Below are 21452 nucleotides of genomic sequence, written 5' to 3'. Positions count from 1 at the left end.
CAGGAGTGTCCCAGGGCTGTCCCCAGGCTGTCCCCAGGGCTGTAACAAAGCCACGGAGCATCCCGGCTCTACTCCCTGTGTGATCCCCCAAATCAGGGCTGTCCCCAGGCTGTGCCCAGGAGTGTCCCCAGGAGTGTCCCCAGGCTGTCCCCAGGCTGTCCCCGGCTCAGGGCGCTGCCAGCAGCGCACTCACCGTTCCTTTGGGGGTGCTGCCGTCCGCCTGCAGGCTGAGGAAGGGGTTGGGCTGTGCCGCGAGCACGGGCGCCATGGCCGGGCCCGAGCCCAGCAGGCTCCCGGCGGCGCTGAGCGGGGGGGTGGCCTGGGGGGCCACCAGCTGGGTGGCCTGGGGGGCCATCAGCTGCTGCGGGGACAGCGAGGCCAGCAGGGAGCTGCTGCCGGGGGCGGCCGGAGGCGCCGAGGTCATCAGGGCGCTGGGGCTGGAGTGCAGCGGGGCCGAGGTGGCGGCCAGGAGGCCGCTCATGGACAGCTGGGACGAGCCCGACATCTGCAGCCGCTGCAGCTCCCGCTTCTGCTGGATCTGCTGGATCATCTGGAACACCAGCGCCTGCTGCTCCTGCCGGGGAAGGGTCGGGGAGAAGGGGTCAGGGCAGGGAAAACGCGCTCGGGAGGAGGGGGACACCTCGCGTGGGGTCGGGTTGTGCCACGGGAGGTTCACGGTGAGTATTGGGGAAAATGTCACGGCTGGAAGAGGGGATTCGACTGGGACGGGGTGGAGCCGCCGGCCTTGGGAGTGTTCAAGAAGTGACTGAAGGTGTCACTTTGAGTCGGTTTTGATCCAAGATTGGATGTGATCAAAGATCGGACCGGATGATTTTGGGGGTCTTTTCCAACCTCAGTGATTCCATGGCACGCCCTACCCCAGGCGACGCTCCTGGGGACAGGGACAAAGTCCCCTCGACCCCGTTTCTGCAGGGACAGAGAGGAGCAGCAACAGTTAATGAACACACGAGCCGGTGTTCATTAACAGCCCGTGACCTCTCCAACTCCGCTGTTTCCTGACGGGGGATTAGCGACCCTCCCCCCGACACCTGCAGCCACACAAATCCCCCCCGGCAATCCCAATCCATCAACGCAGCGATTTCAAACCTGCGGAATTCACCGTCCTGAATTCCCAAACCGGCTCTGAATTCCTCCCCCAGCCCGTCCTGCTGCCCTCAGGGCGGGTGCAGGTGAGCAGGACCCGGCGGGGAGCAGGCTCGGGGCTCACCTGCATCCCGAGGGACGCCCTGAAATCCGGGAAAAGCGCAGGAATCGCCATGGCAACCATCGACCGAGAGCTGCCATTGTCCTGTCCCCGCGGGGACGCAGCCGATGACACGGTGACATCAGCTGCCGCGCACGGCAGCCCTCGGAAATTCGCTTTTCCCGGGGTATAAAAATAGCCTGACCCAGAAATGCATCCAGAGCAGCCGGCCGGGCTCGGGGCAGATTTACCGGGCACGGCCCAGCCCCGGTGACGGGCGCTGGTGGCACTCCCGTGTCACCCCAGGCAGGGCAGGGACAACGCCGATGTCCCCGCAGGGCCAAGGGCTGTGCTTTGTCACCTCAGGGAGCTGTTTGCCACCTCTCCACCTCCACTCCTGGGACAGCGGGTGCAGGAAGGGAGCCAAGAACCCCGCACCAGCTGCCTGGGCCTTTCCCTGACCCCAAAATCCTCAGCCACCTGCAGAGCCACCCCCCGGCACCTCCAGCTCTCCACGTGGATGTGCCCAGACACGGCTCAGCCGCCCCGGGATTGAAACAACTCGGTGTTTTTATCTCTTTCTAAGCCCCAACACGGAGGTTCTGCCTCTCCCGCGGGCCCGGCACACCTGGGAGCCCGGGGCCAGCCCGGGATCAGGCAGGATTTGCATCCCGGGATGGCTGCGGGAGGCAACGGCTCTCCCGGTTTCACGGAGCTCCCACCTCCTCACCCCCTCAGGGTGTGGGAAACGCAGGTTAAACTTCTTGGTTTTTTCCCTTGGTAGGAAAAGAGCTCAAATCCCCACTCCTCTCCCCGGGAGGTGCCGCACCCCCCCTCTGCCTGAAGCTTTGCTCCTCGTGGCATCCCGAATTTCCAAACCGGCTCTGAATTTCTTTCCCCCGGCCCAGGCTGGGTTCAGCCGGGAAAGGCGCGGGGGGGAATTCGGGGGAAGGAGGGAACCTTAAATTTTCCTCTCCGCTCCGAGTTTTTCCCAAAAACCAGCCCATCCCTTACCGGATTAAGCGGCTGGGAAGTCAGGAGCTGCTGGAGCTGCTGCAGCTGCTGCTCGTGCTGGTGCAGGACGTGCCGCTGCTGCTCCGTCAGGGGACTCAGGCTGGGAATGCTGCGGGAGCGAGCGGCGCAGGGACGGTCAGCGCGGCCGGAATGCGTCCCGCACGCTCAGGGCCGGTCCCTCCCTCCCTCCCGGAGCTAAACTGCGGCTGGAGAGGGCAGGGCCGCCCATCCTCACCTGCTCAGGCTGGTGGAGAGCTGCAGGGCCGGGGGCCCGCTCGCCTGCGTCAGCGCGCTCGGAGGATGGGCGGGCTGGGCTCCGTTCAGGCTCCCCAGGATCCCGTTGAGGGGCATCTGCTGGGCTCCGGCCAGGCTGCCCAGCAGGCCGTCCACCATGGGCACCGCGGAGAGGCTGTGGCCGGCCCCGGAGCCTCCGGCCAGCCCCCCGCCTGCCACCCTGGCCAGGCCGTTCACCTGCTGCGCCCCGGGCAGGGGCAGCGAGGCGGGACTGGGCTGCAGCATGGGCAGGGGCGGGGGGGTGCTGTGGAAGGACAGGGAGGAGCTGCTCCTGCTGGGACACCCTGAGTGAGGGTCCTGGGGGAGAAACGGACACAAGAGCATCGGACTGGGGCGGCTGCCCGAGGGCAGCTCGGCTCCGGGAGCTGGGGGTGGGAAGGGGGGGGGCTCTGGGTGCAGGTGGCTCGAGTGACCCGAGTCAGAGGGGTCGCAGAACTCAGAGGGGTCGCAGAACTCAGGTCCAGCTCTGCTGGATCTCCGGGATCACCCGGAAGCGCTCTCGCCTCGCGCTCCCGCTCTCAGCTACTCTACCCCAGCCCTCGGGCACTGCAGGGAGAACCTGATCTCTGAGCCTGGGCTACCAGGCTTTACGAGCTGGCTACTGAGTCCTGGGGCTACGCTGGCCCCTGCCCGAGGCCCTGCCCGGCCGCTGGTGGCTGCAGAGGCCGCTGTACCTCGGAGGACGTGGAGAGCGAGTTCTCGATGCCGAAGCTGTTCTTGCACGGGGGGCTCTTGCTGATGCTCAGGGAGTCGCTGGTGCAGACTGGGGGGGGACAGGAGCGAGGGTGCAGGGTCAGGGCTGGAGCCCGAGGTGGCCACGGTGACCGCCGGGCTCAGTGGGACAGATCCCCCCTGCTGTGACCCCTCTGCCACCCCCAGGGCACAGGGACACGTCCCCGGGTGCCCTCAGTCCCCCGGTGCCCGCAGCCCCGGGTGCCCTCACCGTTGGCGGGCAGGATGTACTGGGCCTGGCTGCTCGGGCCATTGCTGCTGGTCACCACTGGGAAGGGCACGGACAGCTGGACATTGAGCAGCTGCAGCCGCTCCTTCTTGGCCGTCAGCGTCATGATCTGCTCCTGCAGCCGCTGGTTCTCCTTCTGCAGCGAGTGCAGCGCCTTCAGCATCTCCACAACTGCGGGCGAGCGAAGGAGGACGGGGAAAAAATGGGGGGGGGGGGGGGGAAAAGGGAGGGAAGAGGAAAGGGGCGTCACAGGATCCACAATCAGCGCGGGAGGGACCGGCCCCACAGCGGCACACACCGGGGCTTTGTCCCCCGCGGGCACAATCCCAGCTGGGTCCCAGCCCGAGAGCCCCGGGATGCCCCCGCCGCCCCCCGGCACTCACTGTTCACGCCGGCCTCGCCGTTCCCCTGCTTCTCCAGGAGCTGCTCGATGTTGGGGGTGGCCTGGGGGACATTGTCCAGCTGCGCGCTGCTGCTGCACGACACGGTCTGGTCGAAGAGGGTCGGCAGGCTGCTGATGGGGGACCTGGGGGGGCGAGGGGGGGTCAGGGGAGTCCCTGCTCCGTTCCCTGCCCTGTTCCTGCCCTGTTTCCTGCCCCATTCCCTGCCCCGTTTCCTGCTCCGTTCCTGCTCTGTTCCCTGCCCCATTCCTGCCCCATTCCCTGCCCCGTTCCTGCCCCATTCCTGCTCCGTTCCCTGCCCCATTCCTGCTCCGTTCCTGCCCCGTTCCCAGCTTCGTTCCCGGCTCCGTTCCCTGCCCCATTCCTGCTCCCTTCCCGGCTCCATTCCTGCCCCATTCCTGCTCCGTTCCCTGCTCCGTTCCCTGCTCCGTTCCCTGCTCCATTCCTGCTCCCTTCCTGCCCCATTCCCTGCTCCATTCCCGCTCCATTCCCGGCTCCATTCCCGGCCCCATTTCCTGCCCCATTCCCGGCTCCATTCCCTGCTCCATTCCCGGCTCCATTCCTGCCCTATTCCCCGCCCCATTCCCCACCCCATTCCCTACCCCATACCCGGCTCCGTTCCCTGCCCCATTCCCTGTTCCCACAGCTCCTGGGCCGCAGCAGCTGCAGCCCCGCAGCCTCAGCCTCCTCTGCCCCGCGTTTGTGTTTAGTCCTGGCTCGGGCTGGGAAACCAAACCTGGGTCCTCCCATCCCATCCCATCCCATCCCATCCCATCCCATCCCATCCCATCCCATCCCATCCCATCCCATCCCATCCCATCCCATCCCATCCCATCCCATCCCATCCCATCCCATCCCATCCCAGCCCCACGGAGCAGGGCAGAAGCTGCTCCCGTCCCTCCCAGGCCGTGCCCCAGTCCCCGCGGTGTCCCCGCGCTCCCGGGGACACTCACATGGAGGACAGGCTCTCCTGCGGGGACGTCCCTCGGCAGCCGAAGCCGCAATCCTCCAGGTCCGGCTCTGGCGGGGACAGGGACAGAGGGCCCGGGGTCAGCGGCGCCCGGCGCGGCCGTGCCCGGTGCGTGCCCGGTGCGTGCCCGGTGCGTGCCCGCTGGGTGGGGGCAATCGGGCGGTACCGAGCGGTACCGAGTGGCATCAGCACCGAGCGGTACCAGGGAGCACCGAGTGGCACCGGCACCGAGCGGCACCAGAACCGAGCGGCAGCGGGGAGCACCGAGAGGCACCGAGCGGTACCGGGCGGTACCGGCACCGAGCGGCACCAGAATCGAGGGGCATCGGGGAGCACCGAGAGGCACCGAGCGGTACCGGGAGGCACCAGAACCGAGCGGCATCGGGGAGCACCGAGAGGCACCGAGTGGTACCGGGCGGTACCGGCACCGAGCGGCATCGGGGAGCACCGAGAGGCACCGAGCGGTACCGGGAGGCACCAGAACCGAGCGGCACCAGAACCGAGCGGCAGCGGGGAGCACCGAGAGGCACCGAGCGGTACCGGGCGCTACCGGCACCGAGCGGCACCAGAACCGAGCAGCACCGGGTAGCACCGGGCCGCACCGAACCGCACCAGTACCGAACCTCACCGAGTAGCGCCGAGCGGCACCGAGAGGCCCCGGGCAGCACCGAACGGGACCGGGCAGCACCGAGAGGCCCCGGGCAGCACCGAACGGGACCGGGCAGCACCGAACGGGCCCGGGCAGCACCGAGAGGCCCCGGGCAGCCCCGCACTGAGCAGCGCCAGCCCCGCGCTGCGCAAGGCGGGCCCGCAGGCACCTCCCCCGGGGAGGAGCCGCTGGCACCGCCTGGCACCTCGGCACGGGGCGGTCACCCCGGCAAGGTCACCCGGGCCCGCTCTGGCCCCGCGCCGGGCGAGGAGGAGCTTTGCTCTGCAAAGCCTTCAGCCGGTTCTCCCGGGACGCACAAATCCCGTGCCAGGCCCTGCCCGCGGCCACCGCGCCCTCCCCGGCCCCGGGCGGGTTCCGGTAATCCCGGGGGATCCGGCTGTCACTCTCCGTGGAGTGACAGAACCTTTAAGGTCGCCCAGGATTCAGGATCCTTTTCCCAATCGCAGCCGCGGTTCTTGGAGGTTTCCAGGTGCTGAGCTCCTTCCTAAAGAGCTTAAAGGGAATCATGGAATGGCTCGGGTTGGAAAAGCCCTCCAAGGTCAGCGAGCGCAATCATTAACCCGGCACTGCCGTGTCACCGCTCAGCCGTGTCCCCAAGTGCCACATCCACGCGTTTTCCGAACGCTCCCAGGCATGGGGACTCCAAACCTCCCCGGGCAGCCCCTGCCAGGGCCTGACCACCTTTTCCATGAAGGAATTTTCCCAATATCCAACCCAAACCTCCTCTGGCCCAGCCTGAGGCCGTTCCCTCTCCTCCTGTCCCTGTTCCCTGGGAGAAATCCCGACCCCCCCGCCCCGCTGTCCCCTCCTGTCAGGGAGTTGTGCAGAGCCACAAGGTCCCCCCGGAGCCTCCTTTTCTCCGGGATAAACATTCCCAGCTCCCTCAGCCGCTCCTGGTGCTCCGGCCCCATCCCTGGACACGCTCTGCCCCCTCCATTCCCTTCTTGGGAAGATCCCAAAACCGACCCCAGGATTTGGGGTGAGCCCTCAGCAGTGCCCAGCACAGGGGCAGCAGCGCTTTGGCATCCAGAATGTTCCTCCAGAGCCATCCCTGTGCCCCAGGAAGTCTGGGATGGTGCACATGTGCAGGATATCTCCCATTCCAAGGGTAATCCAGGATAAATCCGATCTTTATCTGCCATTTGCTCCCCTCGCCCTGGGCCCTGACAGATGTTGTGAGTCCAACCCCAGCTGCCTCCCTGCTCCTCCTCTCCTTCCCCGCACATTCCCACGTGCAGGAATCCTGGAAATCTCCTGCAGGGAATGCTGTGATTCCCAGCGGGATGCCCGGAGCGAGGGATTTCCTGCTGCTGCTGGGAACGAGCAAACACAGCTGGGGCTCGGCGGCTCCTCCAGACAGGTCCTGGGGGATCCTTGCTCCAGCATCCCCTTGGGAATGTCCTGCTGGACAGGAATTGTGGCTGGGCCATTCTTCCCGGGAGGGAGAATCCATCTTCCTGGATGTGACCCAGTATGAAACCTTGGAGCAGCTTCCAGGGCCTCAACGGGCTCCAGGAGAGCTGGAAAGGGATTTGGGACAAGGGATGGAGGGACAGGACACAGGGAATGGGTTTAAAATGGGATAGGGCAGGGTTGGATGGGATATGGGAAAGGAATTCCTCCCTGGGAGGGTGGGGAGGGGCTGGGATGGAATTCCCAGAGAAGTTGAGGCTGCCCCTGGATCCCTGGAAGTGTCCAAGGTTGGGTTGGAGCACCCTGGGATAGTGGGAGGTGTCCCTGCCCCTGCATCACCTTGAAGGTCCCTTTCTAACCCAAACCATTCTGTGATCCCACAGAAACATCCCCAGACCCCAAAACCATTCCAGCTTCCAACCAGATAAAAATTCCAGGAATCTTTGGCTTCCTGCCCATTCCCATCCCACCTTTTGCTGCAGGAGCTGCCCAAGGACACGATCCCGGTGTCCGAGGCAGCCCCAGGCCCCACATCCCATCATCCAACACCTCCAGAGCAGGAGATGATGGAGTTATCACCCAGGGACAGCCTTTCCCGAGGCTTGGAGACAACCGGGAATGAGAAATCCATAAATCCATAAATCCATAAATCCATAAATCCATCTGTTCTGTCATCATGAGGATCCCGGACAAGCCGTGGGAGGAAGGATGAGACAGGAGCTCGGATAAGGATCAGAACTCCTGCACTGCCAAAGGGATGAAGCTGAAGGAATAATTCCCTGTTCCCCCAGCTGGAGCCACCTCCTCCAGCACATAAAATATGGGAAAAGCTGGAATATTCTGCAGGGAGAGCGCTGTCTCCATGGGAGCCGCCACTCCTGGGAAAGGGAATCTGGATTAAAGACAAGGTGGGATTGCTTGGAGCTTCCCAGCCGTCCCGTGAATGGTTTGGGATTCAAGGGATCTCCACGTTTTTCAGGGAAAATGACCCCATCTGGGAGGTTTGATGCAGGTTAATGAATCCCTCTGGAAAAAATCCCAAGGGAATTCGGCTGAGCAGCCTCCCCAGTGAGGGACAAACCCCAAACGTGACAAAAACCAGGAGCTGTCTCCAAATCTGCTGGGAGCTGGGAAAAATCCCCATCACAAAGCTCCTAAAATCCCGGTCAAACTAAAAGGGTGATCTTGGAAAAGGAAATTAAGGATTGGGACGGGGGGGGGGTTTTTTGAGCACTTTGGATGATGGATTTTGCCTCCATGGTTCATTCCTGAGGAGGAGATCCTGGATCCCGGGGTTATTCCTGATGGGTGACAGCACAGGGGAGCAGGATTTGGAGAGGGAAAAGTGATTCCATGCAGGAATGCGCCCTTGGAATGGCAAATGAGGGGTGAGGGGTGTGGGATTTTCCCGAGCCACCCCTAATTAGGGTGGTGTTTCCAAGCCCTTGTCACTCAGGGAGGGTTTTGCTTCCTGGGATTCCGCATCCTGAATTTCTGGGATAACAGCTGGAAACCAGGAGGGTGCTTTGGTGTCAAAATTTAGGATTGAAAATCAGCCCCAGTTGGTTTAAAGGGGAAAAAAAAGTAGGAAAATCTTGAGATGCTCCAAGTTTCCCGCTCATTAACCAGGCGGTTTTCCAAGGAAAATGGAAATTGGCCTCGGTGGGAAAAACTGAGCGGTTGAAAGGAATCCAGGGCTGTGTTTGGGAGTGGAAAAATGGGATTTTGGGGCATTCACAGGATATGAAAATTCACATCTTTAAAGGAGAAGAGCAGGAAGGGACTGGGAATGGAAATGGGAGATGGGAATTGGAGGTGGGAGGTGCCTCTGGCTGGAAAAGAATCCCAGGAAACAAAATTTTCCAAGGTATTTTGAGGCAGCAAAGCTCCCTGCAGCTTTCCCTGGGATCGCCCGGCTTTGGGGTGGGAAAAATCCCAACAAATTCTGCAGGGAAGGAGGATTTGATATTCCTGCACTCCCCCAGCACGTGCCCAGGGACACCCAATTATCCAGGGACACCGATGATCCAGGGACACCCAGTTATCCAGGGACACCCAATTATCCAGTGACACCCCATTATCCAGGAGCACCCATTATCCAGGGACACCCATTATCCAGGGACATTCATTCTCCAGGGACACCCAGTTATCCAGGGACAGCCAGATATCCAGGGACACCCAATTATCCAGGGACACCGATGATCCAGGGACACCCAGTTATGCAGGGACATTCATTCTCCAGGGACACCCAATTCTCCAGGGATATCCATTCTCCAGGGACACCCGATATCCAGGTGCACCCCTTATCCAGGGACACCCAATTATCCAGGGACACCCAGTTATCTGGAGACACCCGTTATCCAGGCACACTGATCATCCAGGGACACGCAGTTATCCAGGGACACCCATTATCCAGGGACACCCAGTTATCCAGGGACACCCAATTATCCAGGGACATTCATTCTCCAGGGATGTCCATTCTCCAGGGACACCCAATTATCCAGGGACACCCATTATCCAGGGACACCCAATTCTCCAGGGATATCCATTCTCCAGGGACACTCGTTATCCAGGTGCACCCCTTATCCAGGGACACCCATTATCCAGGGACACCCAATTATCCAGGTACACCCAATTATCCAGGGACATTCATTCTCCAGGGATGTCCATTCTCCAGGGACACCCATTACCCAGGGACACCCAGATATCCAGGGCCACCCAATTTTCCAGGGCCACCCATTCTCCAGGGCCATTCATCATTTCCCAGGGACACCCATTCTCTAGGAATATCCATTTTCCAGGGACACCCATTCTCTTGGAATATCCATTTTCCAGGGATATCCATTCTCCAGGGACACCCATTCTCCAGGGCCATCCATCATTATCCAGGGACACCCATTTTCCAAAGGCACCCATTCTCCTGGGACATACAGTTTTCCAGGGATATCCATTTTCCAGGGACACCCATTCTCCAGTGACACCCAGTTATCCAGGGATACCCAATTATCCAGGGACACCCATTCTCCAGGGCCATTCATCATTTCCCAGGGACACTCATTCTCTAGGAATATCCATTTTCCAGGGACACTCATTTTCCAGGGACACCCATTCTCTAGGAATTTCCATTTTCCAGGGACACCCATTCTCCAGGAATATCCATTTCCCAGGGACACCCATTCTCTAGGAATATCCATTTTCCAGGGACACTCATTTTCCAGGAATATCCATTTTCCAGGGATATCCATTTTCCAGGGACACCCATTCTCTAGGAATATCCATTCTCCAGGGACACCCAATTATCCAGTGACACCCATTCTCCAGGGCCATCCATCATTTTCCAGGGACACCCATTCTCCGGGAATATCCATTTTCCAGGGATATCCATTCTCCAGGGACACCCATTCTCCAGTGACACCCAGTTATCCAGGGATACCCAATTTTCCAGGGCCACCCATTCTCCAGGGCCATTCATCATTTCCCAGGGACACCCATTCTCTAGAAATATCCATTTTCCAGGGACACTCATTTTCCAGGGACACCCATTCTCTAGGAATTTCCATTTTCCAGGGACACCCATTCTCCAGGAATATCCATTTTCCAGGGACACCCATTCTCTAGGAATATCAATTTTCCAGGGACACTCATTTTCCAGGGACACCCATTCTCTAGGAATTTCCATTTTCCAGGGACACCCATTCTCTAGGAATATCCATTTTCCAGGGACACTCATTTTCCAGGAATATCCATTTTCCAGGGATATCCATTTTCCAGGGACACCCATTCTCTAGGAATATCCATTCTCCAGGGACACCCAATTATCCAGTGACACCCATTCTCCAGGGCCATCCATCATTTTCCAGGGACACCCATTCTCTAGAAATATCCATTTTCCAGGGACACTCATTTTCCAGGGACACCCATTCTCTAGGAATTTCCATTTTCCAGGGACACCCATTCTCTAGGAATATCCATTTTCCAGGGACACTCATTTTCCAGGAATATCCATTTTCCAGGGATATCCATTTTCCAGGGACACCCATTCTCCAGGAATATCCATTCTCCAGGGACACCCAATTATCCAGTGACACCCATTCTCCAGGGCCATCCATCATTTTCCAGGGACACCCATTCTCCGGGAATATCCATTTTCCAGGGATATCCATTTTCCAGGGACACCCATTCTCCAGTGACACCCAGTTATCCAGGGATACCCAATTTTCCAGGGCCACCCATTCTCCAGGGCCATTCATCATTTCCCAGGGACACCCATTCTCTAGAAATATCCATTTTCCAGGGACACTCATTTTCCAGGGACACCCATTCTCTAGGAATATCCATTCTCCAGGGACACCCAATTATCCAGTGACACCCATTCTCCAGGGCCATCCATCATTTTCCAGGGACACCCATTCTCTAGGAATATCCATTTCCCAGGGACACCCATTCTCCAGGAATATCCATTTTCCAGGGATATCCATTTTCCAGGGACACCCATTCTCCAGGGCCATGGCAGACGTGCTGCGGGCACACGCCGCCCCTGTCCCCTCCGTGCCACCCCTGGCTGTCACCCAGAGGGAGGGCAGCTGGAAAAGCCGGGAATGCAGCGGTGGCCTCCTCTCTTCCCGGGAGAGCCCTCGGGAATCCCGACTCTGACATACCTGGGAATTCACGTACCTGCCCGGCTGCTCTCCGGCTGGCTCAGGAGGGGGTTCAGGGACAGCCCGGATGTCAGGGGGCTCCCGAAAATGTGCGAGGAAGGGAGGCTGAAGGTGGAACCCGCCAGGGAAAACACCTGCACGGGAAAACAGGGACAGGCGGCTCAGGGAAGCGGCTCCTCAGGGAATAACCTCGTTGTTCCAGCTTTTCCCAGCTCCAGCCGGAGAGAGGGGTAAAAATATCTCCTGGAAGTCTGGCGAGAGGCTTGGAATGCTCCCAGAGCTGTCTGGGAGCCGGGAGGAGGAAGGAGCCGTGGGAATGGTGTGGATCCAATCGTTCTTCCCGGTGGGACAGCTCCTGGAGAGCTCCCGGCGGGGATCGGCTCCGTGTCCCGGCACGGGCAGGGGACACAGCGGGGACACGCCGGGAGCTGGGTTAGGGGATGGCAGGGATGGCACTGCCGGAGGGATCCAGGCAGGGGCCAGGCGGGATCCAGGCAGGATCCAGCAGCAGATCCAGAGAAGATCCAGCACAGGATGCAGCATGGGATGAAGACAGCATCCAGCCAGGATCCAGCCAGGATTTGGCCAGGATCCAGCAGCAGATCAAGGCAGGATTCAGCCAGGGTCCAGCACAGGATCTGGTGCAGAATCCAGGACAGGATTCAGCACAGGATCCAGACAGATTCCAGACAGGATCCAACCAAGATGGAGGCAGGATCCAGCACAGAATCCAGCCAAGATCCAGCAGAGAATCCAGCCAGGATCCAGACAGATTCCAGACAGGATCCAGCACCAGAACCAACCAGGATCCAGCCAGGATTGAGACAGGATCCAGCCCAGAATCCAGGCAGGATCCAGCACAAAATCCAGCACCGGATCCAACGCAGAAACCAGCACCAGATCCAGCCAGGATTGAGACAGGATCCAGCACAGAATCCAGGCAGGATCCAGCACAGAATCCAGCAGGAATCCCGGCAGGATCCAGGCAGGATCCAGCACACACTGAGAGCCATCTCCGGTACCTTCCCGGAGCATCGGGAAGCTCCCAACCAGCGGAAAACACCCTTTGAGTCTCCCATCCCTCCCATCCCAACCACGCCCAAAGAACACCCCCAAACCCGCCGCTCCTCCGCGCCCATCCCCGCCCCGCTATCCCGAATCCCAGCCCTTTCCCGGCCCTTACCTGCGTGGTGGAGCCGGAGGAGGAGGAGGAGGCGGGGATGGAGCTGGCGAAGGGGGAGCGGCTGAGCTGCGGCAGGGCCGAGGCGCTGCCCTGGTGCGGGAGGAGCCCCGAGGGCAGCGGGGTGCTGCAGACCGCCCGCAGCGCCGCGCCCAGCGGGATCGGGTCCTTGTTGCTCGTGTAGATCCCTGCGGGAGCACAGCGGCGGGGAGACGGCGTTCGTTCTTATCCTCCCTATCCCCAGGGGCAGGGAGCCGCGATTCCTTCTTATCTTCCCTATCCCCAGGGGCAGGGAGCCGCGATTCCTTCTTATCTTCCCTATCCCGAGGGTTGTGGAGACGGGGTTCGTTCTTATCCCGCCTCTCCCGAGGGTTATGGAGACGGGGTTCGTTCTTATCCCGCCTACTCCCGAGGGTTGTGGAGACGGGGTTCGTTCTTATCCCGCCTACTCCCGAGGGTTGTGGAGACGGGGTTCGTTCTTATCCCGCCTCTCCCGAGGGTTATGGAGACGGGGTTCGTTCTTATCCCGCCTACTCCCGAGGGTTATGGAGACGGGGTTCGTTCTTATCCCGCCTACTCCCGAGGGTTGTGGAGACGGGGTTCGTTCTTATCCTCCCTATCCCAAAGGTCAGGGAGGCGGGATTCCCTCCTGTCCCTTCGCCCAAGGGTTAGGGAACCACAGATCCCTGCTCTCTTCCCACTCCGAAGGGTTAAGGAGTCACGATTCCCTCCTCTCCCTCTCTCCCAAGGGTTAGGGAGCCGCGATTCCCTCCTCTCCCCCTCTCCGAAGGGTTAAGGAGTCACGATTCCCTCCTCTCCCCCTCTCCGAAGGGTTAAGGAGCCGCGATTCCCTCCTCTTCCCCTCTCCCAAGGGTTAGGGAGCCACCGATCCCTGCTCTCTTCCCTCTCCCAAGGGTTAGGGAGCCGCGATTCCCTCCTCTCCCTCTCCAAAGGGTTAAGGAGTCACGATTCCCTCCTCTCCCTCTCTCCAAAGGGTTAAGGAGTCACGATTCCCTCCTCTCCCTCTCTCCAAAGGGTTTAGAAGACGCAATTCCCTCCTCTCCCTCTCTCCCAAGGGTTAGGGAGCCGCGATTCCCTCCTCTCCCTCTCTCCAAAGGGTTAAGGAGTCACGATTCCCTCCTCTCCCTCTCTCCCAAGGGTTAGGGAGCCGCGATTCCCTCCTCTCCCCCTCTCCAAAGGGTTAAGGAGTCACGATTCCCTCCTCTCCCCCTCTCCCAAGGGTTAGGGAGCCGCGATTCCCTCCTGTTCCCCTCTCCGAAGGTCTAAAGAGCCAAGATTCCCTCTCATCCCCCCTCTCCAAAGGGTTACGGAGCTGTAATTCCCTACTCTATCCCTCTCCAAAAGGTTAAGGAGCCACCGTTCCCTCCGGCCCCGCCTCTCCCAAGGGTCAGGGAGCCGCGATTCCCTTCTCGCCCTCCCCGCTGGAAGCAGCGGGTGTCCAGCAGGGAGGGACTGGGAACACTCGGGACTGGGAACACTCGGGATTGGAAACACTCGGGATTGGGAACACTTGGATTGGGAGCATTCGGGACTGGGAACACTCGGGACTGGGAACACTCGGGATTGGGAACACTCGGGATTGGAAACACTCGGGACTGGGAACACTCAGAACTGGGAATGCTCGGGATTGGGAACATTCAGGATTGGGAACACTCGGGATTGGAAACACTCGGGACTGGGAACACTCGGGACTGGGAACACTCGGGATTGGAAACACTCGGGACTGGGAACACTCGGGACTGGGAACACTCGGGATTGGAAACACTCGGGACTGGGAACACTCAGAACTGGGAATGCTCGGGATTGGGAACATTCAGGATTGGGAACACTCGGGATTGGGAACACTCGGGACTGGGAACACTCAGGACTGGGAACACTCAGGACTGGGAGCACTTGGGATTGGGAACACTCGGGACTGGGAACACTCGGGACTGGGAACACTCAACTGGGAATGCTCGGGATTGGGAACATTCAGGATTGGGAACACTCGGGACTGGGAACACTCAGGACTGGGAGCACTTGGGATTGGGAACACTTGGGACTGGGAACACTCAGAACTGGGAATGCTCGGGATTGGGAACATTCAGGATTGGGAACACTCGGGATTGGGAACATTCAGGATTGGGAACACTCAGGACTGGGAACACTCGGGACAGAGAACACTCAGAACTGGGAACACTCAGGATTGGGAACACATGGGACTGGGAACACTTGGATTGGGAGCACTTGGGATTGGGAACACTGGGGATTTGGAACACTTGGGATTTGGAACACTCGGGATTGGGAACACTCGGGACTGGGGACACTCGGGACTGGGAACACTCAGAACTGGGAATGCTCGGGATTGAGAACACTCGGGATTTGGAACACTCGGGACTGGGAGCACTCAGGACTGGGAACACTCGGGACTGGGAACACTCGGGATTGAGTGTCAGAGCCCCTCCTCTCCCAGCTGCCTTAACCCCTTCCTGCCCCGTGTCCCGGCTGTCCCCAGCCCGGCCAGGCCAGGGAAGGGGCTCCACTGGGAGCACTGGGAGTTACTGGTGTCTCCCAGCCCCGCTGGATGTGGGAAGACCGGGATGAGAAGTTTTGTTTTTATAAAAGAGGGGTTAAACTCGAACCACTCCAGAGAATCCCTAATTTAGGGTCAGGGAACGTCCCCCTTTGTCCAGCTGGGAATTCAGCTCTGGCTGGGCGAGTTGGCACAGGAGCAAAAAGGGTTCGGGATCAGCTCAGAGCTGCACCCCAACTTTGGGGAAGCTGATCCGGGCAAAATTCCAGGATTAAGACCGGGATGGAACGGGGAGACCGGGATGTGGATTTTTATGGATTCAAGGGACAGGGCTCAGTGCAGGCAGCTCTGGACCCCGGCCAAAAGTGCTGGAAAAGGTTGGAAAAGGCTGGAAAAGGAATCTGAGCACCACCTGGATCCCTCAGGGGAGAACATACCTGAGCCCAGCAGCGGCGACTCCATACTGAGGCTGGGCAGATTCCCGGGGTGGCTGAAACTCCGCGAAGAATTCCCAACGCTGGAGCTCACCAGGGATCCCCCGGAGAAGGGAGAGGAGGACGTGGATGTGGACCCAGCCAGCTGGGCCCCCAAAACCTCTTTGCCTTTGCCCCCCTTGGGCCTGCCGGGGCCGTGCTTGTTCTTCTTGCTGCCCTTGTGCTTCTTCTCCTTGAGCACCTCGCCCTCCTCCGCGCTGAGCGACGGCATCCGCTTGTGGCTACTGCCGGCCGTGCCGGCCGTGCCAGCGGCACCGCCCGAGGGGCCACCGAGGGCGTTGGAGGCTTTGTAGTCCACGGGGGAGGCGTCGCGGGCTCGCTGCTGGCTCACGGCCGAGGTGGAGAAGCGCATGATGGAGCCGAAGCCGGAGAAGATGACCTTCTGCTCGAAGACGTCGCCCTTGGGGCCCTCGTAGAGCGGCGAGCAGTGCGAGGACGAGGAGGAGCTGGCGGCTTTGCGGAACTTCTCGTCCTCCTGCTCCAGCTTGGGGAAGGTGACGAAGTCCTGGGAGCTCTGCAGGCTGCTGCAGGAGGGGCCTGGGGACAGGGGCCAGGGGGGGGTCACCGGGTGTGGCCTGAGGTGCGGGGGAGGCTTCCTCATCCTTCGGGCTTCTCCTCTTCCTCATCCTCATCCTCATCCTCATCCTCATCCTCATCCATCAGCCCTCTCCTCTTCCTCATCCTTCGGCCCTGTCCTCTTCCTCATCCTTCCTCCCTCTCCTTTTCCTCATCCTCCTCCCTCTCGTCTTCCTCATCCTTCGGCCCTCTCCTCTTCCTCATCCTTCCTCCCTCTCCTTTTCCTCATCCTCCTCCCTCTCCTCTTCCTCATCATTCCTCCCTCTCCTCTTCCTCATCCTTCGGCCCTCTCCTCCTCCACCCCTCTCCTTTCCTCCTCCTTCTCCTCTTCTCCTTCTCCTTCATCCCTCTCCTCTTCCTCCTCCTTTGGCCCTCTCCTCTTCCTCCTCCTTCCTCCCTCTCCTCTTCTCCTCCATCCCTCTCCTCTTCTCCTCCATCCCTCTCCTCTTCTCCTCCTTCATCCCTCTCCTCTTCTCCTCCATCCCTCCCCTCCTCCTCCTCCTTCATCCCTCTCTTCCTCCTCCTCCTCTTTAATCCCTCCCCCTCCTCCTCCTCCTTGATCCCTCTCCTTTTCTCCTTCATCCTTCCCCTCTTCCTCCTCCCTCATCCTTCTCTTCCTCCTCCTTCCTCCCTCTCCTCTTCCTCCTCCTTCCTCCCTCTCCTCTTCCGCCTCCTTCATCCCTCTCTTCCTCCTCCTCCTTAATCCCTTCCCCTCCTCCTCCTCCTTAATCCTTCCCTCTTCCTCCCTCTCCTCTTCCTCCTCCTTCCTCCCTCCCCTCCTCCTTCATCCTTCCCCTCTTCCTCCTCCTTCCTCCCTCTCCCTCCTCCTCCTCCTGCCCCTCACCGGCCGCCTGGAAGGTTCCTCCGGACGCGGCCGAGCCGAAGCCTCCGGAGCTTTTCCCGCTTCCCGTCTTCTTCCCCTTGTGGCTGCTGCCATGGCCCGAGGATTTCCGGCCCTTCGCCTCCTGCCTGGCCGCCTCCGAGCTGTCCTTGGTGGCCTCATGGTGGCCACCGGAGCCCTGGGAGGGGACAGACACGGGGGTCACTCCTGGGACTGGAGGTGGCCGCAGCCGGGGCTGCTTTTCCCAATTTTCCCCCCTCTGGAGCAGGAATCGCTCTCCCTGCCCACCGAGGGCCGCTCAGGCCGGGTCACTCAGGGCTTGGTGACGTCTCCTGCTGCTCGGTGGCACCGGGATTTACATCCCAGGGATGAGGCTCATCCCGGGAAATCGCAGGGAATTAAAGAGGCAACGGCAGCGGAGCGTCCAGCCCCAAAAACCTCCGGATTTGGCTGTGATTCCATCCGGGATTTCAGCTTCCGGCCTCACGTGTGCGGCTCCCAGCACTCCCATCCCACCTGCGGGAATTTCCTCCTCAGGATGGGACTGGAGATTCCCTGGGGGAATTTCCTCCTCCTCGGGATGGGACTGGAGATTCCCTGCTGGAATTTCCTCCTCAGGATGGGACTGGAGATTCCCTGCGGGAATTTCCTCCTCCTCGGGATGGGACTGGAGATTCCCTGCAGGAATTTCCTCCTCCTTGGGATGGGACTGGAGATTCCCTGCAGGAATTTCCTCCTCCTCGGGATGGGACTGGAGATTCCCTGTGGGAATTTCCTCCTCCTTGGGATGCGATTGGAGATTCCCTGTGGGAATTTCCTCCTCCTCAGGATGGGACTGGAGATTCCCTGGGGGAATTTCCTCCTCCTCAGGATGGGACTGGAGATTCCCTGCGGGAATTTCCTCCTCCTCAGGATGGGATTGGAGATTCCCTGCGGGAATTTCCTCTTCCTTGGGATGGGATTGGAGATTCCCTGCGTTCCCTACAGCCATCCCAAAGCTCCATCTGGGAATATTCCCAGGGGTTGGAGCAGCCCTGATCCCACAGCACCAGATGTTCCCAAATTCCAGCTGAGCCGCAGGAGCCAGGGGAGGCAGGAGGGTGAAGAAACCAGGGCAGATGCGAGGAAATGCAGGATTTTGGGATGAAAGGGAGAAATATGGGAATTCAGCAGGGGGAAGAGAGGGATGAACCCAAAGCCAGCTCCCACAGGATGCTCCAGCTCCAAATCCCTGGAAATCCAGACCCGAGGGATCAAAGCTCACCTGGTTTAGGTACCGGAGCAATCAAAATCCTAAATATCCTTCTAATTAGGGGATGGCCCCAAATGTGGCACCTGGGCACCTTCCTGGCATCCCAGAGCCCTCCTTGGGATACAAACCCGGGAATCCAAATCCATGCCCAGATTTAATCCCTTGGCACAACCCCACAGCCGCCGGCACCAGATGTGCCAGGAATATGAAAGGAGGAAGGGAAGGAATGGGGGAAATCCAGGGGGAGAGCAGGGGAAACTTGGATTTCCTCATCCCACACCCTCTGGATGTGGGAATGAAACCCTCTTGGATTTATGGGCTCAGCAGGAGCGTGGAAATCTTCCCGGTTTTCCATGGGAAGGGAAGAGGAGCAGGGTCTGGAGGCAGGAATGGGATGGATCCCAAAGGCCTGGATTTTTCCACCTTTAAATTCCCTATTTGGGAGCTCGGCATGAGGTGCACGAGGCCAAGAGGGGAGAAATCCCAAATCCAGAGGGTCAGGGATGGAATAACGCGGCTGGGATGCCATGGGGGATGGAAGGATCAGTCACTGGGTTTGCCGGAGAAGGATTCAGTGTGGGGATTCCCAGGATCCGTCAGATCCCGAGATCCCGGGAGCCGAGAGCTCAAACACCAGCGGATTTTCCTGCCCCTTTTCCTGCGGGGATTTTCCTTTCCCTTTTCCCTGTTTTTTGGGTGGATTTCCCCTTCCCTTTCCCAGTTTCCTGAGTGGATTTTCCTGCCATTTTCCCCAGTTTTCTGGGTGGATTTTCTGGCTGGATTTTCCTGTCTCTTTTCCCCATTTTTGGGGTGGATTTTCCTGCCCTTTTCCCAGTTTTCTGCGTGGATTTTCCTGGCCCTTTTCCCCATTTTTGGGGTGGATTTTCCTGCCCTTTTCCCAGTTTCCTGAGTGGATTTTCCTGGCCCTTTTCCCTATTTTTGGGGTGGATTTTCCTGCCCCTTTTCCCCATTTTTGGGGTGGATTTTCCTGCCCTTTTCCCCAGTTTCCTGCGTGGATTTTCCTGCCCCTTTTCCCAGTTTCCTGCGTGGATTTTCCTGCCCCTTTTCTCTATTTTTGGAGTGGATTTTCCGGCCCCTTTTTCCCATTTTTGGGGTGGATTTTCCTGCCCTTTTCCCAGTTTCCTGCGTGGATTTTCCTGCCCCTTTTCTCTATTTTTGGAGTGGATTTTCCGGCCCCTTTTTCCCATTTTTGGGGTGGATTTTCCTGCCCTTTTCCCCAGTTTCTGAGTGGATTTTCCTGCCCCTTTTCCCGGTTTCCTGGGTGGATTTTCCTGCCCTTTTCCCAGTTTCCTGCGTGGATTTTCCTGCCCCTTTTCCCCAGTTTCTGAGTGGATTTTCCTGCCCCTTTTCTCTATTTTTGGAGTGGATTTTCCGGCCCCTTTTTCCCATTTTTGGGGTGGATTTTCCTGCCTTTTTCCCTGTTTCCTGCATGGATTTTTCTGCCCATTTTCCCCATTTTTGGGATGGATTTTCCTGCCCCTTTTCCCCAGTTCCTGCATGGATTTTCCTGCCCTTTTCCCCATTTTTGGGGTGGATTTTCCTGCCCTTTTCCCCGTTTCCTGCGTGGATTTTCCCATCCCAAGGATCCGGTACCTTCTCGGTGGCCACGGCCACGGGTGCTGGGGGGAGGCTGCTGGGGGACTCCGGCCGCTTTTTGTGCTTCTGTTTCGGCCTCTCCTTGTCCTTGCGGCTCTGGAAAAAAAAAAACGGGAAGCTCTGGAATGCTGGAATTCCCAGCACTGGGAAGGGGAAGGGGAAGGGGAAAAGAGGAAAGGGGAAAAGGGGAAAAGAAGGGGAAAAGAAGGGGAAAAGAAGGGGAAAAGAAGGGGAGAAAAAGGGGGGGAAAAGGGGGGAAAAAGGGGGGAAAAAAGGGGGAAAAAGGGGGAAAAAAGGGGGAAAAAAGGGGGAAAAAAGGGGGAAAAAAGGGGGAAAAAGGGGGAAAAGGGGGAAAAAGGGGGAAAAAGGGGGAAAAAGGGGAAAAAAGGGGGAAGGGAAGGGAAGGGAAGGGAAGGGAAGGGAAGGGAAGGGAAGGGAAGGGAAGGGAAGGGAAGGGAAGGGAAGGGAAGGGAAGGGAAGGGAAGGGAAGGGAAGGGAAGGGAAGGGAAGGGAAGGGAAGGGAAGGGAAGGGAAGGGAAGGGAAGGGAAGGGAAGGGAAGGGAAGGGAAGGGAAGGGAAGGGAAGGGAAGGGAAGGGAAGGGAAGGGAAGGGAAGGGAAGGGAAGGGAAGGGAAGGGAAGGGAAGGGAAGGGAAGGGAAGGGAAGGGAAGGGAAGGGAAGGGAAGGGAAGGGAAGGATGTGCAAGGTTGGGTTTACAACCAGAGCTTCGTGTCCCTCTTCCCTTCTCCGCCCATCCCGGCTGCTCCTTCCCCACATCCCAGCCCCTGGATGCATCCCAGGATTCCTGCTCCAACATCTGGAGCCTGGGATATCCACAGATTCCCAGGATCAGTCGGTGGGAAGAGGGGAGGGAAGGGGAAACCGGAGCTTTCCTGCTGTCACCCCCCAAAGGATTTCCCTTTTCCCTCCGTCTCCGCCGCATTCCAGGATTTCCCAGCTCCAGGAAATGGGAGAACCTGGATTCCAACACGTGGGAAAAGGGATCAGCCGTGGAGATCCCAAAATCCACCCCGGAGATCCCCCGGTGTCCCATCCCAGCTCCCAGAATTTTTTAGTTCGGTTTATTCATCCTGGGTTTTTCCAATCCTTAAACCACCCGAAATTCGGGATTCTTCAAACTGGAAAGCGAGGAAAAATCGGGATTGGGGAAGCTCCCTGATTTCGTGTTTCCATGGAAGCGTCCGAGGCCGGGATGGCGGGAACACGAAGGAATTCCTCTTTAAGGTCCCTTCCCACCATTCCACAATTCCCTGATCCCACAAGTTTTGCCTCATTCCTCAATCCCTACCCAGGCGCTTTTCCAACCCCAACAGCAACGCTCCACACGCAAATCCCGAAATCCCCGATTTCCTTC

The 21452-nt window shown here is 59.3% G+C and overlaps 1 protein-coding gene across 2 annotated transcripts in view; it reads right to left on the bottom strand.

Moving 5' to 3' along the window:
* Positions 1 to 21452, bottom strand: part of MLLT6 (MLLT6, PHD finger containing) — a 45416-nt gene that overhangs the window by 1415 nt on the left and 22549 nt on the right. For both annotated transcript variants that reach the window (XM_068996648.1, XM_068996649.1), the window contains exons 8-19: positions 20076 to 20174; positions 17213 to 17387; positions 15736 to 16329; positions 12769 to 12953; positions 11602 to 11719; positions 4828 to 4894; positions 3857 to 3999; positions 3456 to 3644; positions 3187 to 3275; positions 2454 to 2809; positions 2219 to 2327; positions 194 to 574 (exon numbers count right to left, since the gene is read on the bottom strand). In XM_068996648.1, the coding sequence (XP_068852749.1) occupies positions 194 to 574; positions 2219 to 2327; positions 2454 to 2809; positions 3187 to 3275; positions 3456 to 3644; positions 3857 to 3999; positions 4828 to 4894; positions 11602 to 11719; positions 12769 to 12953; positions 15736 to 16329; positions 17213 to 17387; positions 20076 to 20174 (2505 nt within the window). The remainder of the gene's footprint in view (positions 1 to 193; positions 575 to 2218; positions 2328 to 2453; positions 2810 to 3186; positions 3276 to 3455; positions 3645 to 3856; positions 4000 to 4827; positions 4895 to 11601; positions 11720 to 12768; positions 12954 to 15735; positions 16330 to 17212; positions 17388 to 20075; positions 20175 to 21452) is intronic.

The sequence above is a fragment of the Aphelocoma coerulescens genome, chromosome 27, assembly GCF_041296385.1.
Source record: "Aphelocoma coerulescens isolate FSJ_1873_10779 chromosome 27, UR_Acoe_1.0, whole genome shotgun sequence".
NCBI lineage: Eukaryota > Metazoa > Chordata > Aves > Passeriformes > Corvidae > Aphelocoma > Aphelocoma coerulescens.
Note: the sequence above shows the minus strand (reverse complement) of the source record. Positions and strands in the feature narration are given on the sequence as shown.